The sequence below is a fragment of the Dasypus novemcinctus genome, chromosome 17 (assembly GCF_030445035.2).
Source record: "Dasypus novemcinctus isolate mDasNov1 chromosome 17, mDasNov1.1.hap2, whole genome shotgun sequence".
Classification (NCBI taxonomy): domain Eukaryota; kingdom Metazoa; phylum Chordata; class Mammalia; order Cingulata; family Dasypodidae; genus Dasypus; species Dasypus novemcinctus.
Genome location: NC_080689.1, coordinates 5,443,151 through 5,461,019, shown reverse-complemented (window position 1 = coordinate 5,461,019; position 17,869 = coordinate 5,443,151). Strand labels below are relative to the sequence as shown.

Genomic DNA, 17,869 nt, shown 5'->3' with positions numbered 1-17,869 from the left:
ATTTCTGTTCATTTCCGAAGATTTACAAACAGCCTTGTTTACCAATTCTGCACAGGTTAATCCTCATCTTTCCATTCTCTACCCTTCTTCTATCTTCTGGTGACCTGTATTTTTTTTTAGGAGGTTCTGGAGAGTGAACCCGAGACCTTGTACAAGGGAAACAGGTGCTCAACCACTCAGCCACACCTACTTCCCTGATCTGTGTTCTATCAACTCCATGAGTTTACACAATATCTTTAGTTCCTAGTAACACAGTCGTGCAGTATTTGTCCTGCACCTGCCGTCTTTCACTCAGCATAACGTCCTCCAGGTTCGTCCGTGTTGTCTTAGGCCTCCTGACTGCATTTTTTCTTACTCCTGCATCATATGCCATCACGTGTACACACCACAATTTGTTTATCCATTCATTGGTTGATGGATGCCTGGGTGGGCAAATGGTTTTAAAAGTAGAGAATATATGAGCTATATTAGGGAAAAAAAACTAAAGAAAAAGGGTTTTGTTTTGGTTAACTCCAGAAGATGAAGTAAAATTTCCGTCTACGTCTTTCTTGCTTAAGGGGCAGGAGACGTCTCATTATTTTATCTTTTTGTGTGATTAACCTAGGCATTTCAAATCTGTCCATGGAGAAATCATCAAATTTTAATTGTTATCACTGAAAAATAGCTGTCCATTTGGGACCTTAAATAGATGTAAGAATTTTTTTTTTTTTGGTCTGGAACAATTTCACCAATTACTAAGTCTTGGTTTTCCTTTCTATGTGAGGTACCTTTTTTTGAGATTTCTGTCAACCAAATAGGAGTCCTTGGAACTATTTTCTAATAATCTTGTTAGTCTTTTCATATAATCTGAGTTACTTGAGAAATTTCTGTTAAAGCTGTAACTTAATATAAAAGACCCAAATGCTATTTTATGATGGATTAGTTTTAAAGCTTTGTAACCCAGTAGTAAATAACTTAAAATTCGAGTTTCAGTGTCAAAATGAGAAATATGGCATTTTGAGGGTTTGTTAGAAGTTGTGTTTAAAGAATAATTAACTGTAGAAGATCAAACTAACAAAATGCCTTACTAGACAACACAATTTAAACGGTTTTAATGAATTTTATAGCTGTTATAAAAGCTGCATGTGAAATTGGAGCTCAGGTTTATTATATTAGCCTTCTCTAAACTGAATCGATTCTGTAGTGTGTTTTGCTTTTTACAGAAATAGGGACTTTTCCGTCCCTTGACAGAGTCGGACCTCCCCTTCCAGCTTCCCGCGCGTGTCCTGGCTGGGGGAGGCGCGAGCACCCTCCTGGCTGGCGCTCCGGCACTGGCTTGCCTCTCGTAGGATGGGGCTGGGGAGCCACCGCCTCCCAACGTGGCGGTCTCTCCGCAAAACCAGGTCGCATTCTTCCCGGAACTGCTCGTGTGGTTCTCATGTGTCTAAACTGGTTTTTTAAAATCAAATCCCCAAATCTTAATCTGATTTTAAATATTTAGGGATACAAAATGTCAGCCTTCTCCATTGCTGTCCATGTCCTGGAGATGGCATCGTAGCCCATCTCTTCCCAAAATGTGTTCCGCAGAACAGGAGCTGTTGCTTGTGAAGGGAGCTCACAGGTGTGCCCCCTGTTGCCCCAAGGAAAGGTGCGAGATCCCTGTGAGAAACCTCCCTGTTAAAAATGAGCTCCTTTCTGAGGCTATTTGATCATGAGTCTGCAGAACCTACCAACATCTTATGGAACATGTTTTGAGGAAATTTTCTCTATAATAACCAGGCGAAATTCAATGTAGCACATCACACCCCACGCCCACCCCGTCCTCACAGCCTATCTCTGGCCCCCTGTGCCCATAAATGTTTCCTGGGCAAATAGCGTTCCTAGCACAGCAAGAAGCAGTTCCAGTAGTTACCTAAAAGGGGAAGACAGCAGTAAGTGTATGTTTTAGGGGACTCCGGAATAGCGGTTATACGTTGGGCAGTGAACGAGCTAGTGAGAGCCGCTCGTGGGCTGAAGGCTTGTCCTCGCAGCAGTTTCAGGGCCCAGAACTGGTTCTACCTTGAGAATCCTCACAAGGCTAGTCACCTCCCGACCGGCAGCCTGAGGGCCCTTGGACCTCGCGGGGCTCTGCTTAGTCTGTGCGTCCAGCCGTGGGGTCTCCATCTGCTCTGTCTTCTCAGAGACCACCACAAACACGTGGGTGCTCACAGAGGTCCACTCAGTCCCCCGGTGGCAGCGCCAGCCACGGGGAGCCCATGAAATTTACGTCAAACGAATTGAAGTTAACTTAAATGAAAAATCCCAAGTAAAAGTTAAAAAAATTCCATTCCTCATTCACACTGGCCACGTTTCAAGTGCTCAGTAGCCGCATGTGCCTGTGTCTCCCTTGTTGGAGGGCACAGATGTGGAACTTCTCAGTGTCGGTGTGGGGCAGCCAGGTTCTGGGTGCCAGGGAGGGGCTGCTCCTGGCCATTTAAGTTCCAGAGCAATAGTTCACTTTGCAGAATGGATCCCAAGCCTCTGCCCCAGTTGCGTGACCAGGCGCTCTGCCTTGGTTTTCCTTCTGTCCTGGAGGCTTGGTCCTAACTGCCAGCATGTTCCCTTCGCGTGCCCTTTCTCGGTGGCTGCACCAGCTTTGGCCCTCACGGCCCTCGCTTTCTCCTTCGAGGACTACCTCTCTCTGCTCAGGGCTGATGGGCACGATGCACTCAGTTCAGCGGGCAGCCCTCTGGGGTTCTGGTGCTGATGCTAAGCAGAATTTGCCTCTCCCGACCCATGGTAACGGGGTTCTCCTTTGGCTAGGTGCCAGGCCCTCCTACAAGCTGCCACCCTCCTCCCGCCTCCAGCCTGTTTCTGCCATCAGATGAGCTTGTGGAAGCTCTTCTTCCCTGGGGCCGTGGAGGGAGCTTAGACCGATAGGGCTCATTTAGGGGCGTCTCATGCCACAGCCCGTCCTTGGGCATCTGGTAGTGCCCAGTGATCCTGTGCGCTGCAGCCACAGTCCTGGAAAACGGTGGTGTCTTTGCGGAGGTTCCTGCCCCCCTCAACACACACGCGCGCACGCGCGCACACACACACTCACTCACTCTCTGTCTCTCAATTCAGGATTATTGTTGCCTCTCGCTAATTACAGATCACTGAGAACAGACCGGCGCCCAGAGCTGAAGGGGAAGTGATGGTCACATGGGGGGCAACCGAGGAAAGAACTAGGGGAAGTCTTCCCAAAACAGGCGTAGCCATGGGTAGTGTTTGTTTTTGGCCGACCTGGTATAAATAAGATTTGTCTGTTCCCTTAGGTCTTTCCTCTCCATCTTGAAAAATACTGAGGTTTCACACAGAATTTTACCTTTTCGTGAATGGTATTTCTCAGGAGATTTTTAATTAATTCAAGCTCTTCTTTCACTTAACAATAAATTGCCATGGCTTAAACTTGTCTTTCTCCCCTCGGTGGGCATCAGTCAGGAAAGCTGACAACCTCCTGACCTGTGTCCCTGTCTCCATTCCAGAGGGAGCCTTCTTGCCAGTCGTTGGTAGTGCTTCTGTCATGACACAAGGAACATTTTTGGTTGGGACCTGTCCCCTAAGTTCTTGTTTGAGTTCCCTTTCAAAAACAACATAATTCCACTGTGAAGTCTGCTCTTGTGTCTGCAAGTCATACTAGGAGACATATTTAAACAGTAGTCTCTTGCATTAGTTGATTTCATGAATAACCTAGAAATCTTGGTGTTCTGTAATAAATTAAAAATCACATTCTTAGTTATACATATTTGAGAACTTGGTGGTTCACCTGTATGTGGAAGCCAAACTGAGAATTAGATTCTAGAAATAAACACTACTAGCATGACTATGAACTAAAAAATATTCTTTAATCTTGGAGATGCTTCAGTTATGTCGCTTAACAAGGATTTTGAAGAATATTTTCAATTAGTTCTTTGCATGAATGATAAGTTTATAGTTCTAAAATTACTTTTAATAGTTTATATGCAGAACTAAAGAACTTTATATATATCTGTATCTCTATATCCCCTCTCCCAGGAGTTGGACGTTCGATGGAATCCAAGTTGACGTCTTTGGGAATTAAAACATGTGGTGACTTGCAATATATGACCATGGCAAAACTTCAGAAAGAATTTGGTCCGAAAACAGGTCAGATGCTTTATAGATTCTGCCGGGGTTTGGATGATAGACCAGTTCGAACCGAAAAGGAAAGAAAATCTGTTTCAGCTGAGATCAACTATGGAATAAGGTTTACCCAGGTACTGATCTCTTCACAGTTTCCCTTCCGTTCTTCGCATTTTGTCTAGTCCTGTCGTGCCCCCTGCACCGGGGACTGTGCATGCCAGGAATCCAGTCTTGGTGTTCCAGAGCTCCAGGGGCATTTCGAGGCTATGCACAGAGACAAGACGGGGTACGGCTGAAGAACTAGATTGGTGGGAAGATACCGAAAGATTGTGCCTTGGGGGTCAGTTTTTAGAGAACTTGAGATGAATAATTATTATAATTTTTAGTGAAGGAAAAGATCAGAAAGTATTTTTAGTTTTGAAATTTGAGATAATAATTATTCTAATTTCCAGTGAAGGGAAAGGCCAGAAAATATTTTTAGGTTCGAAATACTTGTTAAGATGTGATTAAAAATAAAATTTCAACTAATTCTTAGTTAACTGTTTGTGCTTATGGAAATAAGTAGTGGCACATTATCCTTTTCCTTTAGAATATGTCTTCGAATTTGGCTCTGTCTCTGGAAATTTGTGTAATCAAACAAAACCGAATCATGGGGATTTGAGATCTAATGGGTTGATGAGCTTCCCAGGGGTGCCTGCTCCTGGGAACTTATCAGGTCACCTGTCCTTGAGAATGGAGATAATGGGAATATAAGGTGGGGTATTTACCAGAGGACATCTGATTAGCAGAACTTAATGCTTTGCTTTAATAAAAACATAAAAACAAAAGAATTTGCCACAGGCAGATGATGGCATAGAATAGTAAGAAAGGGAAAATTCATTTAAAAGTACTTGTTACTTTTGCTTTTTTGGGAAGGTGGGTACTTTTCATTTAATATCAGCTTACAGTATACAGAATGTTTGTTTTTCATAGAACTCTGAGCAGGCTAGTCAGTAACAGGCGTTTAATGTTACAAGTGAAAGTACTTAAAAGTTGTTGGGTGATAGAAAATAACATGCAAGCGTTTCCATGTTTGTCCTTCCGTAGCCAAAGGAGGCAGAAACTTTTCTTCTGAGTCTTTCAGAAGAAATTCAACGGCGACTCGAAGCTGCTGGTGTGAAGGGTAAACGTCTGACTCTGAAAATCATGGTACGAAAGCCTGGAGCCCCTGTAGAAACTGCAAAGTTTGGAGGCCATGGAATTTGTGATAACATTGCCAGGTAAGCTTATCTCAGAAAGGATGTTGGTAATGGTACCACGTTGCAGATTATCACAATTAGTAGACAATGAAGAAAACAAAGGGTTTGGGGTAAAGAACTGTACACTGGGGTGTGCCTGGCGTTCTGTGACCTGTGGGCCTCGAGTCAGTGCTTACCTGCAGCCCGCCAGCATAGCGCCTCACCTGTCCAGGTGTGCCGGGCCCTCCACAGCCTCTGTGGCCTCTCCCTGGGGGAGGCTCAGCGGTTGACTTTGAGTGCCTGACGGAAAGAAGGCAGAGGCAGGGCATTGTTGGCTTCTTGGTAATACTGCCCCTAGGAAAGGCTCCAAATAGCACTTGCAGGAATGATGTGAATGAAAGAGGAGTTTGAAAAGTGGTGGACAACATTAAAAAGGCCTTGTTTCTGTGAAGGCCACTAATACAAGACTCCCTGGGATACTTGTGACCAGAACGCAGAGACTCGAGTTTGCACTACACTTTTTAAATTTTCCTGTCAGTCAAATAAACGCCTTGAGACTTTTGACACTGAAAGCCACAATATGAGGAATTGGAAAATATGGTTGAAAAGAGGGTTAGCTCCTGCCAGCTGTTTCCAGGATATTAATATATAGGGTGGTATTGTTGAGAGTGATGAGATGAGCAACCCAAACTCAGGAAACTTCCATCTTTATCACTAGTACATTTGTACACCAGACAGACAGCAACACAAGTTATAAAATTAGATTTTATGTGACTGGTTTTCTTGAGCTGTTATACATGTTTAATAAGCATTATGTACATGTCTTTCAAATGATGGTTAATTAAGTAAGGTGGTAATTCATAATAGGGGAGTGCAGTGTAGCCCAGTGGTTGAGCACGCTTCCCATGTACGAGGTCCTGGGTTCAAGCCCCAGTACCTCCTGAAAACAAAATTTCTGGAATATTACTATTTTTTAAAAATTTGTTTATTTTTCTTTATCCCCCCTTCCCCCCAAAAGATGGTTCTCTCAGCTGTCTGCTCGTTGTTTGCGCGCCTTCTCCAGGAGGCACCAGAAACTGAGCCTGGGACCTCCCACTGGAGAGGTGAATGCCAAAGGCCTGAGCCACCTGCACTCCCCGTGGGCGGTGGCAGCTTCTCGGTGCGGGGAGGCAGCGTCTGCTCGTCTTCTTTAGGAGGCACCAGGCTCTCCATGTGGTGGGGGGTGCCCGACTGGCTGAGCCACATCCGCTTCCCTAACGGTCTTTTTAAACATGGTGTCTATGTGAAAATCAATTTCTAGTGCCGATTCTGGAAACATAATCTGTTGTTTTATGACCTGGAACTTATTTGTTCTTTTGTCGCAAATTAGTTTGTCATTTATTCTAAACATCATTGAATTTTTTAAGTCTTTTATGTAGTCTCATAGTTTTCTGTCGGGTTTTGTTTATATAAAACTCAAAAAACCAAATCCTGTCATTTTGACTAATAACTGAAATGACTAATCGATTCATTGGCCCTGATTGTTACCAATTTTCTGCCTGTTTTTTTCTTTGCCTAAGCATGGAAAAAGAAACTTGTACATTTTGAAAAATGTACACGGAAAGGATCGTCCAAAAAAAATTAAACAATTTTGCCTTGGAAAGAGAACTGGGAATAATTCAAATTCCCTTCCCCCCAGTATGCATGTAAGAGTATCTGGTAGTTACTTAATATACACTTAGCATTTTATATTTTGGTGCAGTCAGCAGTGCCTAGAGGCTTACCCTGTTCTATTCTTAACAAGATCATTAGTTTTCATTTATTCCTTTTTGGAGAATCAAGTACTCCAGAAATCTAATTTTAACTTTTTAAAAATTGGGATTAATTATATGTCATTATTCCCCTCATTTGAGGATAGTACTCATTCAGCCTTTTTTTACAAGCCTGTCTGCGTCCTCTTGGCATTAGTTCCATTTTTGTCCTAAACTTTAAAAAAAGTTTTATTGTGGAAAATTTGAAATATAATCAAAAGTAGGACAAACAGTGTAATGAGCCCTGTGTTCCCATTCCCTGGTGTCTTTCTTTTTTTGTTATTTTTATTATTTCTATCCCCTGGTTTCAACAATGATCCCTGTGGCTTCCCAACTGGTCTGCACCATTCTCTCCTACCCCCCAGCCAGAGCTTTCGTCCAGAAATATTTTCAGTGTTTGTCTTTAACAAGATAAGGAATCTTTGTTTAATAAATAAATACAGGGCAGTTCAAAAATCTGTGCATTATTGGGAATGATGTGCACATTTTCTTGCGTCCTTAAAATATTAACTTTTAATATGCAAATATTAAATAGCAAATATGCAAATATTAACTTTTAAATGCAAAGAGAACAAGAGAAGGCAAGAATAATTGAAATGGGTCTAATTTCATAAACGCTCCCAAGATACTCACCTTTGGTGGCATGAAAATGGCCTGAGAACCGCTGTGCATGAGGGGTGGCTGTAACACTGCCCCGTGCTGCCTCCCCCAGCGGCTGGCAGGCGGCTGCCTGACCGCGAGCGCCAGCCTCTGGCCTGCTGTTCTACAGTCTGTGACCTAGGCGTGGAAAAGAGACCATAAAACCCAACATATTTACAAGGTGGTCCTTTCCAAGGAGAATTTATGCACCCCTACTGTAACTATTGTGTAGTTGAGTAAATTAAGAAGTGGCATTGCATATTCCATAATTCAGTAATCTCTTGTAATTGGTATTAATTAAAAGCTACGTGACAATCGTGTGGCTCATTGACTTTGACACATTATACTATAATGTACCAAATTATATGACAGGTCATAAATTGCCTGTCAAAGAGCTACATGTAGATTATTGGAAGCCATTATTGATTATTGCTTAGGAAATTTTTTCTTAAAAGATTTTTTCCCTCAGGAAAAATTTTTCCCTTTGTTTTTTATGTGTGTGTATGTTTGTTTTTTTATTAAAAGCCAACTGTTTTTGAGCTGTGAAATGATGGTGGTTTTTTTTTCTTTTTTTTATATATGTGTTTTTAATATGTTTTAAAGTAATGTACATCTATACACAGAGTTTGAAAAGTCAGTTTAAATGCTGTCAGTTTCTTATACCAATCCTTCCACCTGTGATTTCCATACGTCTCAGCTTTTAAATTGTTTCTTTTGGTATTTACATCAGTATTTCTAGGTAGACTTTTAAACTGACCTTTCTAGGTTATTTCACTTTCTGGGCACGTTTCCTGGCTTTTCTGTGGTATGTGATTTACTCTTTCGTTGCCCCTTGCCGCTTCCCTTTTGAGCACATCCCCCTCGCCCCCCAGGAAGCCATTGATTTTTATTAGAAACTGGACTTAGATGATCATGGCCACTCAACTGCTGCCCACAGCCGGTCACGTAACGTGTCCTGTTCTCTGCTCACTTTTCCTTCCTTGTTGAATTTATTTTTTCTGGAGTTAGTGAGTACCGTGGTTGGTCAGTTTGTGTTTTTTTGTGAATCTGTCACTGGTTTGATGGTGAATTTTTCACTGGTTTGATGTTTTTCCTTGGAGACCTCTCGGGGTCCTCCCGCCTCTGCTCCAATATCGGTTTGTTTGGAGTCCTGGGATGTCCCTTCTCTGTGATCCTTGGCTGGTCTCGTCTTTAGTTTTCTCTGTTATTGAAGCACATCTTCCAGTCTTGACTTGAGAAAGAATGTGTTGAGGTATTTTGAACCTTGTGTGTCTACCTTTGTGCCTAATAATTTGGCTGATTTAGAGGATATAAAAATAACTTAGAGATTATAAATAATTTTTCCTCAGAAGTTTTCTCTCAGGTATTCTGGAATTTTATGGTTTGGTCTTTGTAACTGTGCCAGGTACTTGGTCAATATTACATTTTTTATTTCTAACATTTCTACTTTTTGAGAGCTTATTTTTCGTCTGAATACTTGATATTTAAGTACGTCTTTCTTATTTCACAGGAGTCACTCTGTCTCCTCTCTCACCTTCTGGTGTCTCTGAGTTCCTTTTCTCCTGTCTCGATGCTGTCTTCCACGCTAGAGGCTTTCCTCAGGTAGCCCCTGCAGGCCCTGGCTGGCCATCCACAGACTCCAGAGAAGGCCCGGAGAGTCGGGTGGCCCTGTGGAGCCTGCTTCCGTAGCGGGGCCTCTGCATGGACCGAGACTGAAGGGGCCTGTCAGTGTCACACGGTCTTTCCTCTCTATAAAGTGCAAGCACTGTCCCCAGAATGAGCTAGCCTTCCGATAACAGTGGAAAGGGGCCTGGGTGGGAAAGGATCCATGCTTGTTTTGCAGAAGGTACTTCGTTTCTCCCTCCTGGGCCTGGTAGCCCACCTCCTCTTTGCTTCAACAGCTCCATGCCGGGCATCTTCCGCAGGAGAGGCAGGGACTCAGAGGGTCTGTTTCTCGTGTACATTTCTGGTCTACTCTTCAGCCTCCTTTCAAGGCTGTCCTGCACTCCCGATCCCTGAGCCTCTCTTGAGGCTCTGGGGCAGCCACTGGCTTGTTTCGAGCTGGGGCTCAGCAGGTGCTTAGTCCATCTCTCCAGGACTCCAAGTTGCAGTTAGCGTCCTCCTCAACCTGGGTTTCTCCTCGCATTTCTACTTTGAAGATCCTTTCCATTGCACTGGAGTTGTGAAAAGAAATACGTGTTCAAACTACCGTATTTAACAATCTTGCTTTTAAATTATTCTGTACAGTGCTTGTCTGTGAAAGGTAATTACTAGGTAACACATCAATGGAAATATTTTGCAAATGGTTTCCTTAGAGAAACTGGGTACTTCTCTTAGATGAATACATATAATGTCCTCATGGTACTGAAAAAAGCCCAGAACAATAAGTGTTGTTCCAGAAAAGCCAAATGACAAAAATGCCTAGGTGCCCTAATTCCTATCTAATGGGTGGGAATCATCAGTGTGATGGCCTCTAGCTAGAGACTGCCCAGCGCGGGCTGCTGGCTGCGAGGGCCGTGACGCTCGGCCTCATCCAGCCTGCATGGACTGACTGGACTTCGTGTAGAACGGGGGCTGCCAGGACACCCTGCTCCAGCCAGAGAAGCCAAAGGGCTCCAGGGTGGTGGTGGGCTCAACTCCCTGTTGACCCCTGAGAACTGGCGGTGGAGCCTCTGGTCCTCCTCACGACTTGGGGAAGGTCTAAGAACCCTCTCTTCTGGCCTTTCTGGGTTTTAGATAGTGGATACCTCACATTTTTTTTATCCCTTTATGGAGCCTGAGAGAGAGAGAGAATTATAATGAACATATTGACATGCTAGAATTATTCAGTGGTTTTACTTGAAATGAACACAAGGAGCAGTCAAGAACCAAAATACAAGAATGTCATCTTTTCTGAATATTAACCATACTTCAGCATAGATAATCGTGGAATCTAGAATTTCTCATGGAACTTAAATACTGCTCGCAAATCATGCTTTAGTTGCAATATTATATGCATCTGTTTATATAAGTACTAGGTAAAATTTGTCTCTTTTTATTTCATTGGCCAGGTCTCCATTGGAGCACTCCCGTAAGAGTCCCGTGTTCTATATATAGTTTTTTTTAAATCCCCCTTGCTGCTGCTGTAATTAATTTGATATTACTGACTTCCTTGAAGGAAGATTACCTCATTCATTTTTAAGGATTTTGTACTGTATTTAATTATTTAAGCTTCTTTTTAACTTTCTTCACAACCTATCTAAAACTCTTGAAACACTACTCATGAGGCATTCAGTGAATATATATGTAATGTAGCTTTTGTTCCTTTAGAAAAAAATGATTCTCTCATTTACAGGACTGTAACTCTTGACCAGGCAACGGATAGTGCGAAAATAATTGGAAAGGCTACATTGAACATGTTTCATACAATGAAACTAAATATATCAGATATGAGAGGGGTAAGTAGATAACATTTTTAAATTCTAACTTTCTGTATTGTTTTCTCATTGGAGGCTTGGTCTGAGAATGGCTGTGGTGGGGTAGGGGGCTTCTCAATGCATGTCTGCAGCTCTTTTGCTCTAAATCCAAAAAGAACAAAGAAAAACTTTGATTGTGATGAACTGATCTCTTTATTTTTCAGAGAAGAGTCAGGTTTGTTCTGAAAGCTCATTGTTTTTAGCCTAGAGTATTGTATCTTGAATTTTATAGTACCTTTCTTTATGCTGAGAACTTATTTTTACATACATTATCTTGTTTCTTCTATTCATTTCTCCTAGGTGTAGATGGGACTGTGGGGAGTCTAAATAAATTTCTGAACCTGTAGGATCTTTCTAATTAGAAATTTATTCTGATGCCTCCAGTGATCTAATAACCTTGAAGGGAGAGTTTACCAGAGGCACATAAAGGTGCCTTTGGAGCAGAAAGGCAAGAGGCATCAAAGTTGTACATTTCTTAAAGATTAACCTTTGGTAGGGTCAGCTTTGTGTGCATGTGAGTAAAGGGTACTGTTTTGTTGGGGGTTTTTTTTTGGCTTGTTTTGGATTTTGTGGAATGATCAAAAAGTCACTAAGGCAGTTGTGATGAAAGCTTCCCCCTGAGGTGGGAAACCCACTTTGTACTCATTGCCCATCCCACATCCACAGCCCTCACCCTTTTTATTTGAGAAATATTTCATGGTAAAAGTCAAGAAAAAAAAGAGTGAAGTAAAGGTGCCCAGTAGACTGTGCCACTTAATTTTTAAAAAATCCTACTTTGAAACCAAATGTCAGAGAACACAGTGTTCTTGCTTGATGTTCTGACTTTAAAGAGATTGTAATCAATTTGATAGAATTGGCCAGTATAAGATTGAGATGAATTACTGCCCACTAGATAGTCTAGAATTAGTTTTTGTAATAAATCATATAGTAGGCTGTTCACTTCTAGTATGGTTTACCCCTTTATTCTAAGAGCAGGTTTAGAAAATAAAGGATTAGCTAAGAAATTTTAGTTGAATCATTATTTACACTTTAGTTGTCATAGAAATAAAAACTCTTTATTCTGCTTCTAGGTTGGGATTCAAGTGAACCAGTTGATTCCAGCTAACCGGGCCCTTTCCACATGTCCTGGTCACCCAGCAGTGCAGTCATCCCACTTTCCCAGTGGGTCACATTCTGTTCGTGATCTCTTCGAAATTCAGAAAGCCAAGAAATCCACAGAAGAGGAGCACAAGGAAGGTCAGTGGGTTCATGCGATTCTCACTTTGGCAGTGTTTACCTCTTGGGAAGGCAGTTAAATTATAAGTTAAAGGCGGGAAGCCAATGTGGCTCCTACCATAGAAGACGACACAGGTTTGATGCCTGGGGCCTTCTAGTGAAAAAGAAGAGAAAGCGTGCCCGCACAGTGAGCCAGTGCCCGTGTGGTAGCCTAGTGCCCGCACAGTGAGCCAGTGCCCGTGTGGTAGCCTAGTGCCCGCAGAGTGAGCCAGTGCCCGTGTGGTAGCCTAGTGCCCGCACAGTGAGCCAGTGCCCAGGTGGTAGCCTAGTGCCGCACAGTCAGCCAGTGCCCGTGTGGTAGCCTAGTGCCCGCACAGTCAGCCAGTGCCCGTGTGGTAGCCTAGTGCCGCACAGTGAGCCAGTGCCCGTGTGGTAGCCTAGTGCCCGCACAGTGAGCCAGTGCCCAGGTGGTAGCCTAGTGCCGCACAGTGAGCCAGTGCCCGTGTGGTAGCCTAGTGCCGCACAGTGAGCCAGTGCCCGTGTGGTAGCCTAGTGCCCGCACAGTGAGCCAGTGCCCAGGTGGTAGCCTAGTGCCCGCACAGTGAGCCAGTGCCCATGTGGTAGGTAGCCTAGTGCCTGCACAGTGAGCCAGTGCCCGTGTGGTAGCCTAGTGCCGCACAGTGAGCCAGTGCCCAGGTGGTGAGCCTAGTGCCCGCACAGTGAGCCAGTGCCCGTGTGGTAACCTAGTGCCCGCACAGTCAGCCAGTGCCCGTGTGGTAGCCTAGTGCCCGCACAGTGAGCCAGTGCCCGTGTGGTAGCCTAGTGCCGCACAGTGAGCCAGTGCCCTTGTGATAGCCTAGTGCCGCACAGTGAGCCAGTGCCCAGGTGGTGAGCCTAGTGCCGCACAGTGAGCCAGTGCCCAGGTGGTAGCCTAGTGCCGCACAGTGAGCCAGTGCCCAGGTGGTAGCCTAGTGCCGCACAGTGAGCCAGTGCCCAGGTGGTAGCCTAGTGCCGCACAGTGAGCCAGTGCCTGTGTGGTAGCCTAGTGCCGCACAGTGAGCCAGTGCCCGTGTGGTAGCCTAGTGCCCGCACAGTGAGCCAGTGCCCGTGTGGTAGCCTAGTGCCCGCACAGTGAGCCAATGCCCAGGTGGTAGCCTAGTGCCGCACAGTGAGCCAGTGCCCGTGTGGTAGCCTAGTGCCCACACAGTGAGCCAGTGCCCGTGTGGTAGCCTAGTGCCGCACAGTGAGCCAGTGCCCAGGTGGTAGCCTAGTGCCCGCACAGTCAGCCAGTGCCCGTGTGGTAGCCTAGTGCCCGCAGTGAGCCAGTGCCCAGGTGGTGAGCCTAGTGCCTGCACAGTGAGCCAGTGCCCGTGTTTAGCCTAGTGCCGCACAGTGAGCCAGTGCCCGTGTGGTAGCCTAGTGCCTGCACAGTGAGCCAGTGCCCGTGTGGTAGCCTAGTGCCCGCACAGTCAGCCAGTGCCCGTGTGGTAGCCTAGTGCCGCACAGTGAGCCAGTGCCCAGGTGGTGAGCCTAGTGCCTGCACAGTGAGCCAGTGCCCAGGTGGTAGCCTAGTGCCGCACAGTGAGCCAGTGCCCGTGTGGTAGCCTAGTGCCCGCACAGTCAGCCAGTGCCCGTGTGGTAGCCTAGTGCCGCACAGTGAGCCAGTGCCCAGGTGGTAGCCTAGTGCCGCACAGTGAGCAAGTGCCCAGGTGGTAGCCTAGTGCCGCACAGTGAGCCAGTGCCCGTGTGGTAGCCTAGTGCCCGCACAGTGAGCCAGTGCCCGTGTGGTAGCCTAGTGCCTGCACAGTGAGCCAGTGCCCGTGTGGTAGCCTAGTGCCGCACAGTGAGCCAGTGCCCGTGTGGTAGCCTAGTGCCGCACAGTCAGCCGAGTGCCCGTGTGGTAGCCTAGTGCCCGCACAGTCAGCCAGTGCCCGTGTGGTAGCCTAGTGCCGCACAGTCAGCCAGTGCCCGTGTGGTAGCCTAGTGCCCGCACAGTCAGCCAGTGCCTGTGTGGTAGCCTAGTGCCGCACAGTGAGCCAGTGCCCAGGTGGTGAGCCGAGAAATAGATACAGAAGATCACACAGCAAATGACATAGGCAGCAAAAACGGCAGGGGAGGGGAAGGAGAAGAGGAAGGGGGAAAAATAACTCTTAAAAAAACACTGAAAAAAAAGTTAAAGGCATGGCTGTATATGATTTTTTAACAAATTTACCTTCTAAATTATGACAAGTCAGCAGTAAAGTGTCTTCTCTGTTCCTCATATGGAAGTATTTGCAATGGACAGAGAGGGAAGTCGGGGATTAAAATTCCTCCCCCTCCCCCCAGATGATCTGAAGAGACTATTATATATTTTCTATTAATTGTAGTATTTCTTGCTGCTGTGGATCTTGAAATATCATCTGCCTCTAGAGCTTGCACTTTGCCATCTTTTTCTACACATCTGGCATCTGGCATCAGTCCTGTTACTAGCAGAGCCGAGTCTTCAGTGAAATGGAACGGTCTGCATTCTCCAGTCAGTTTGAAATCAAGACTCAACCTAAGTATAGAGGTTCCTTCGCCTTCCCAGGTATATTTTTATAGCTTTAAATATAAGTACAAGGGCGTGGATGTGGCTCAAGCAGTTGAGTGCCTGCTTACCACATGGGAGGTCCTGGGTTCGGTTCCTAGTGCCTCCGAGGGGGGCGGGGGGAACAAGCAAAAACAAAGAAAACTCAGGGGACCTGATATGGCTGTGTTCAGTGCTGGCTTCCTACACACGAGGTCCTGGGTTCAATCCCTGGCCCCTAGTACCTCAGAACACACACACACGCGCGCGCGCACACACACACACGTTTTTAAAATAGGTATGACATTTTAAATTTCTTCAGTATAACCAAGAAAGGGAGAAAGGACCACTTATTAATGATGATGAATTCTAAAGGAATGATAATCAGGTTAGGGGAAAGGGTGTTTTTTTTGCAAAGATTTATAACTCTTGCAAACGTGTAAAACGTGGGTGGCAGGCAGTTCTAATGCAAATTGCCACTGTCTGCACCGCTTTAACTGTGTCAGTTAATCATGCAGACTTACTCTGTTCAGCAAAGAATCTTTGGTGATTAGCAGTAGAGGCCTATGACAAAGGTTTTTCTTGCAGCATTTGCAAACAGGTTAAGACTGAAGGCTTTTTATATCATAAGCTATTAATTGTTTGTGTGGATTGTAATACGATTGGCACTGTCTGTTCCTTGGAAGCTTCAGAGAACACTTGCCCCCAAAAAGTGGAATGAGACTGAAGATGTACATGCTGGCTCCGGGACCAGGAAAAGGGATAGTTAGGATATGCTTGCATTAGGCCCTAGATTAAAGAATCAGACTTACAGGAACGCCACTTCCCAAAGGCCGATGTGCAGGCGGGAGGGCCTGGCCAAAGGAGTAGTGGATTCTGGTATGCAGATCAGAGGAAAGCTAACTTCTCGAAACCCTTTCCTCTAGCTTGCAGTTCTTTAAAAAAAAATTACTTGTATTTCTGGGTAGACAAATCTCCTATCTGAAAGGTGAACTTCTGACCCAGGACTGTTACCCCAGGTGGACTAGAAGGAGATTTTATCACCTTTCTCCTGCTGCAGAGACTTAGTGCTGCATATATTTGGATTTCTTGCATCACATGGAACTGTTCAGCAATGTAAACTTGGACTCTAGATTCTGCACATGAGCACTCATGCTTTGGGAGGTTGCTTTCATAGCCTGGTTATCTGGTTCATTATCTAAGATGTTTAAAAATTGAAGTGTTTTTTTACCTCTCCAAACACTTTACTCAGACTCATATGTTTGGTATTTTCTAGCTTGATCAGTCTGTTTTAGAAGCGCTTCCACCTGATCTCCGGGAACAAGTAGAGCAAGTTTACGCTGTCCAGCAAGGAGAGCCTCATGGTGACAAAAAGAAAGAACCATTAAATGGCTGTAATGCAGGAATTCTGCCTCAACCAGTTGGGACAGTTTTGTTACAGATACCTGAACCTCAGGAATCTAACAGTGACACGGGAATTAATGTAATAGCCCTCCCAGCGTTTTCACAGGTAAACTCTCAATTAAGGGGATGTAGTTTATTTCACACCCATCCTATTCCAGCTCAGGCCTGGAGCATGTCTCATTTCCCTTTCTCCTCCTCTGTGCCCTAAACTCTCAGGCCATAGTTTATACCAGTGTTGGGGGGGTGGGGTGGGGAACGGACAGGGCATGGGTCTCTCCATCATCTGCTGGACACGGATTGACAGGGCAGCCCTCCACCTCTCTGCAGCCACACCTGCTTGTGGCAGCAGAAGGAACAGAATAGGTTAAGGTGTGGCCAGTGGGTGCTTCCAGCTGCTGCTGGCACTAAGAAGGGCACACGCAGTCCTTCTCTTATGGCCAGAGCAGATGGCAGGGAGGGCCTTGGGCACAGCAGGGTGTGGTGTGTCCTAAGGCAGGAAGTCCAGTCAGGCTGAGTTTGGTGTTAAAAACACGTATGTGGCTCTCATGTTCTGCTTCCCATTTTCTATGAGTGCTTCTTGCCCTAGCCATTGCATTATAGTTTTTTTTAAGTCAATTAGTAGTCTAAGTTTTATTCCTTATTCTCATCCTAAGTATTCTATTCTGAGGATTTAATGGGCTTTGATATTAAGCACCTATTAAGAATTCATACAGATCAGGAAAATATGATTTGAAAACAATATCTATTTTATAAAAAACATAAAGCAGCTGCCACCTGGAGTTCATTCAGGCTTGACTTTGAACTTGTGTTTTCCACTAGGTGGACCCTGAGGTGTTTGCTGCCCTTCCTGCTGAGCTGCAGAAGGAGCTGAAAGCAGCCTATGATCAGAGGCAGAGGCAGGCAGGCAGCAGCGCTCCCCAGCAACCAGCCAGCACGTCTGGTGAGCCTTGGAGGTGCCACATAACGGAAATGAAACAGTGAAATCACTGCTGGGGAGGACTGTGGTATATCATGGCCAGGTCCAAACTGTTAGGCACATCAAGAGCATCTCATGCTGGGGTTTGAAGGGAACAGGTTACAGTCATGATAACTGTTACCATATATTCGTATCTGTACCATCTCAACTTAAGAGCACCATTCTTCACTTTAAAAAGTCTGGATAAACTATTACCAAAAATCGTTTGGATATTTGCCAAGCCATTTGTCTTTTTCAATGAGACATCAAAGGATGTAGGTTTAAAACACTAAACCTGAAGGTATCTAGACCTACACCAGAAATATCTAAACCCGCATTTCTCAAGTCTGCAGTTTAGTAGGCGCTATTCTAAGTACTTCACCTGTTAAATTTCCATTTAATCCATTATAGATGAGCACAGTTAAGAGTACAATGTCTAAGGTCAAATTAACGAGTGGCCAAGCAGAGAAACAAGGCATTGTGGCGCCTGTGCTTTCAGCCATTACTGGCCGCTTCCCATGCTCTTGGCAGGAGGCTTGGGGAGTGTG

At 45.0% G+C, this 17,869-nt stretch overlaps 1 protein-coding gene across 8 annotated transcripts in view; it reads left to right on the top strand.

Moving 5' to 3' along the window:
• REV1 (REV1 DNA directed polymerase) overlaps positions 1 to 17,869 on the top strand; it is a 100,698-nt gene that overhangs the window by 81,158 nt on the left and 1,671 nt on the right. For all 8 annotated transcript variants that reach the window (XM_058278187.2, XM_071208736.1, XM_058278188.2 and 5 more), the window contains 7 exons: positions 4,015 to 4,235; positions 5,188 to 5,360; positions 11,082 to 11,184; positions 12,273 to 12,438; positions 14,784 to 14,983; positions 16,239 to 16,472; positions 17,186 to 17,306. In XM_058278187.2, coding sequence (XP_058134170.1) covers positions 4,015 to 4,235; positions 5,188 to 5,360; positions 11,082 to 11,184; positions 12,273 to 12,438; positions 14,784 to 14,983; positions 16,239 to 16,472; positions 17,186 to 17,306 — 1,218 coding nt within the window. The remainder of the gene's footprint in view (positions 1 to 4,014; positions 4,236 to 5,187; positions 5,361 to 11,081; positions 11,185 to 12,272; positions 12,439 to 14,783; positions 14,984 to 16,238; positions 16,473 to 17,185; positions 17,307 to 17,869) is intronic.